We start from the raw sequence: 3,873 nt of genomic DNA, 5'->3' as shown, positions 1-3,873 counted from the left end.
GCGGCCGCGGGCGTGGGGGCCGTGCTGGCTGCCGGCCTGCTCTGGGCTTGTGCTGTTGGCCTCTACATGGGCCAGCTGGAGCTGGATGTAGAACTGGTACCCGAGGATGACGGAACCGCCGCGGCCGAAGGGCCTGATGAGGCAGGCCGGCCTCCACCTGAGTGAGCCACGGGGAATCGGCCGGGCGCTGGCCAGCCTGGCCCAGAGGACCAGGACATTAAAACCTGACCCTTCCCGCATTCCAGATTCCGAGTGGTGGTTTCTTTGGTGGGGATGCTGAGCCAAGGGGGAGGGGAGGGGAGGGGCAAGGGGGGCACGTGGAGATAATTAAGGAGGAAGGAGAGAAGAGGAGCTCCGTGGCCACAGAGCGGGAGCAGGTGTTTAATTCACAGGGGCTGAGAGCCCTGCCCCCTGTCCCCTTGGGGGTCCCCACCCGTCCTCCCTGTCCGGCCACGTGGAGGGCTGTCCGAGTCCTCAGTCCCCCTTCCGCTGCACCCTGGTGCCCAGAGCCCCCGGGTAGGGCAGGCCCAGGGCGGGGTAGAAGGCCTCTGGGAGGGCGGGGCCCGGGCCCAGCCTCTGCAGGTGTGGGTACGTCAGGCCCAGCTCAGCAGGGCCGTAGCGGATGGTGCCTGGCGCGCACAAGCCCCGCAGGACTGGGGGCAGGAAGCCGGTGTGCAGGAGGGAAGGCGGGGGGTCCCCAGGAGGCGCCAGGCCCCACGGCCCCACCAAATCCTGCTTCAGGGCCCCCGCCCGGATAACGGACGTGAACTCGGGCCTCGTTGGGGCCAGATGGCCCGACGGCTCCTCGTCCTCACTGTCTTCTGGGTCTTCTTTCTCCCCGGGGGTGGGCTCCACTTTGATAGGTTTGCCTCGGGGCTGGGGGGCCTCGTCCTCCTCCGGGGGGGCGGCCTGCTTTCCTTCCACTGGAGGCTCTGGCTCTGCAAGAGGAAGATTTGGAAGGGTGCTGTCCTACTCATCCCCAGCCCTCAGCCTTCCCATCTGTAGAATGGGGCCACGTTCCATGGTCCTCCGCTGGGGTGGTTTTGTCCCTTCAGGGACAGTTGGCCAAGTCTGGAGGCATTTTTGGTCGTCACAGCTGGGGAGAAGGATGCGCCTGGATCCGAGGGGGTGGATGTCAGGGATGCAGCTAAATACCATACAGTGTGGCAGGCTGGCCCCCACCACAAAGTGTGACCAGGCCCCAGAGGTCAGAGGCTCCGGTCTGGACCCAGGCCATCCAACGGGACTTCCTGTGAGAATGAACGTGTTCCATATCTGCACTGGCCACCTATGGCTACTGAGCTCTTCAAATGTAGGGAGTACGACTAAGGAAATGGAACTGAAACTACTTATGATTATTCTGTGCCACACCGTACGGCCTGTGGGGTTCACCAAGCGAGTATTAAACCCAGGCTCGTGGCAGTGAGAGCCGAGAGTCCTAACTCCTAGATCTCCAGGGAACTCCTGAGTTTGAACTGTACTTTTACTGTAAATAGCCTCCACACTGGACAGCACAGGTCCCAGAGGCTGCTCAGGGCCTCCCAGGGGCTGGGCTGGGAGGTGGGGCTCACCTGTGGGCTCTGGCTCTGGGCTGGATGCATCCTCACGGGCCACACTGGCTGGAAGCTGGAAGGCATCCAGAGGTGTCTGCTCCCCCTCAGCTTGGCTGGGAAAAAAACATGAAATTGGGAGCTAGGGGCCCAGGCCACCCAGCCTCTGGGGAAGGGAGCCTTCCTCCTGCCCACCAGTCTTTTTAGTAGACTTCCCCTCCCCCTCTGAGAGCAGGCACCTCCCCCCACTGCAGTGACTGGGGACCCCCCCGCCCCCGCCACCGGAGGCACTTAGGCCTCATCATTGGATCCCAGACTCCAAGTTGGTGTCTAGACCAGCTTGGCTCTGTCTCCTGAGGCCAAACCTCTGCAGGATGTCACCCTAAGTATCCCCTTGGGCACCGCATGCTCATCTGACCTCAGCATCCTCCTTCCAAACCTGCTGCTCCTCCCAGAGACCCAGTCCCAGGCCCCGCAAAGCCAGAGATGGCCTGGTGGCTGCCACCCCCTCCACCCGTGCTGCCTGGCATCTCCCTGTCCCTAGGCTTCCAGCCCGTCTTGTCCCACAGACAGACCTCCATCTTCATGGCAGCCAGAGGGTCCTTTCACAAAGCCGATTTAACTGTGACTGCCTCCAGCTCTAAACCCTCTCACAGTTCCCCAGTGCCCCACCACCATCCTCAGCTTCGTTTCTGGGGACTCTACTCCAGCCCAGAGCGCTCGCTCCCTTTGGTTCCTCTGCTGGGTCAGCCGGGACTCTGAGCTTTGTCTGTGCTCGGCCCGGAATGTCCTCCCCACCTCTAGTTTCTTTCCATCAGTTGTTCTGTCCCCCTCCTGGATATTGCCTGCCATGGCCCCCCAGTGCCCCAGAATCCACCTAGGCCTGAGGCCACTTGGCATCTGTGTTTCTCCCTAGAAGAGACCATCACTTCCTCTCTGCCTCCTGCAAGGAAGGTCTCTTCTCCTCCAGGCCTTCACTCTCACTGGACTCCATTCCCCTTCATGTTTTTACCACCTCACCCCCCTAGACTTGTCTAGCAACCCTCCCTGAGAGCTCCCACCCAAAGGTGGGAAGAGCTGGCAGAATCTTCTGGAAGGAGTTCTGAGCTCCTCATGGGGAGAGGGGGTGGGCAACCCTCACCTGAGCACATAGCTGACCCAGAGCACATGGCGCTCTCCAGGGCTCTTCCCACTCACAGCCACGGTGGCCACGGACTGCAGCCACACGAAGCCCCCGGCACGCTGCAGCCAACGGTAGTAACCGGTCATCACTTGGCCCTTGTCCAGCACTGGGCCCAGCCCAGGGACCAGGAGAGACCGGAAGGGATGGGGTGGGGTGGGATGGACAGAGAGAGACAGGTGGACAGGGAGACAGGGGCAGAGAGGGGGCGGGTGATAGGGAAACAGGAAGGGTGAGATGGTGGGGAAAAGAGAAAGGCAGAGCATGGAGAGGGAGACAGAGAGAACCCAAGTCAGAAAGACTGAGAGGGAATCTGGCATCGAGGCCCCTGGAGTTTGAAGGCTGGGTCAGAGAGACCCCAGTCCCCATAAATCCCACCCCCCGCCCAATTCCTGAGACTTTGCTCAGGGACGACTCCCTTGCTGCTCGTCCTGTGATGAGCTGGCAGCAGGAGAGACCATGGTCAGCCTCAAAGAAGGACTTCCAGGGAGCAGGGTGGTGGGGTGCTCAGGTCTAGGGTGAGGGGTTCTCACGGTCCAGGTGGCTTTGGCGGATCCTGGTTGCATCCTGTCCATGGACAAACTGGTAGCAGCTGCGGCCCACTAGCTCCGAGGGCCCCAGGTCCATGTGGTCACTGACCCTGAGGGCAGGGACCAACAGAGAGGTGGGGAGAAGGGGTCCGCGACCATGGGATGGGGAGAAGGGGGCAGGGTTGGTTCTGGAGTCACTCAGCGCCCAAACCCTGGCTCTGGAGTACTCTGGGCTTCAGTTTTTCCCCCTTAAAATGGGCGGGAAAATATTTAAAATAATAGTGTACCCTTCTAGGGCGGCTATGGGCATTTGAGCAGATGGCATTCGTGGGTGTGGGGTGGCCCCGGGCACTCCGGAGACCCCTGAATTGTGGAAACGATTTCGCTATTTATTGATAATTTCCCCCCCACTGCCTTGTGCGGGAAACAAAGTGGATAAGAGATGAGAGACCAGTGACGCAGAAAGAAAGAGGATCAAGAACAGCTGAGCTCTGCAGGAGGGTTCCGCGAACCGAGGACCTGGCCTGGGAACAGGACACGGCCCCGCCTCCATCCCAGAAGCCCCGCCCCAAGGCCCCGTGTCGTCCTCATAGGCCCCACCTCCATCCCTGTA

General features: G+C 61.2%; 2 protein-coding genes across 2 annotated transcripts in view; one reads left to right on the top strand and one right to left on the bottom strand.

Annotated features, from left to right (window-relative positions):
• Positions 1-239, top strand: part of TMEM160 (transmembrane protein 160) — a 2,704-nt gene extending 2,465 nt beyond the window's left edge. Inside the window, exon 4 of the mRNA XM_010852656.1 lies at positions 1-239. This exon is cut by the window's left edge and continues 1 nt beyond it. Within this exon, the coding sequence (XP_010850958.1) occupies positions 1-165 (165 nt within the window). The 3' untranslated portion in view covers positions 166-239.
• Positions 240-474: 235 nt separating this feature from the next.
• Positions 475-3,873, bottom strand: part of NPAS1 (neuronal PAS domain protein 1) — a 16,461-nt gene continuing 13,062 nt past the window's right edge. The window contains exons 8-11 of the mRNA XM_010852713.1: positions 3,264-3,476; positions 2,692-2,839; positions 1,572-1,666; positions 475-938 (exon numbers count right to left, since the gene is read on the bottom strand). Coding sequence (XP_010851015.1) covers positions 475-938; positions 1,572-1,666; positions 2,692-2,839; positions 3,264-3,476 — 920 coding nt within the window. The remainder of the gene's footprint in view (positions 939-1,571; positions 1,667-2,691; positions 2,840-3,263; positions 3,477-3,873) is intronic.

The sequence above is a fragment of the Bison bison genome, unplaced genomic scaffold (genome assembly GCF_000754665.1).
Source record: "Bison bison bison isolate TAMUID 2011002044 unplaced genomic scaffold, Bison_UMD1.0 scf7180017864313, whole genome shotgun sequence".
NCBI lineage: Eukaryota > Metazoa > Chordata > Mammalia > Artiodactyla > Bovidae > Bison > Bison bison.
The sequence above is the reverse complement of the archived record's forward strand: the minus strand, read 5'-3'. Positions and strand labels throughout refer to the sequence as shown.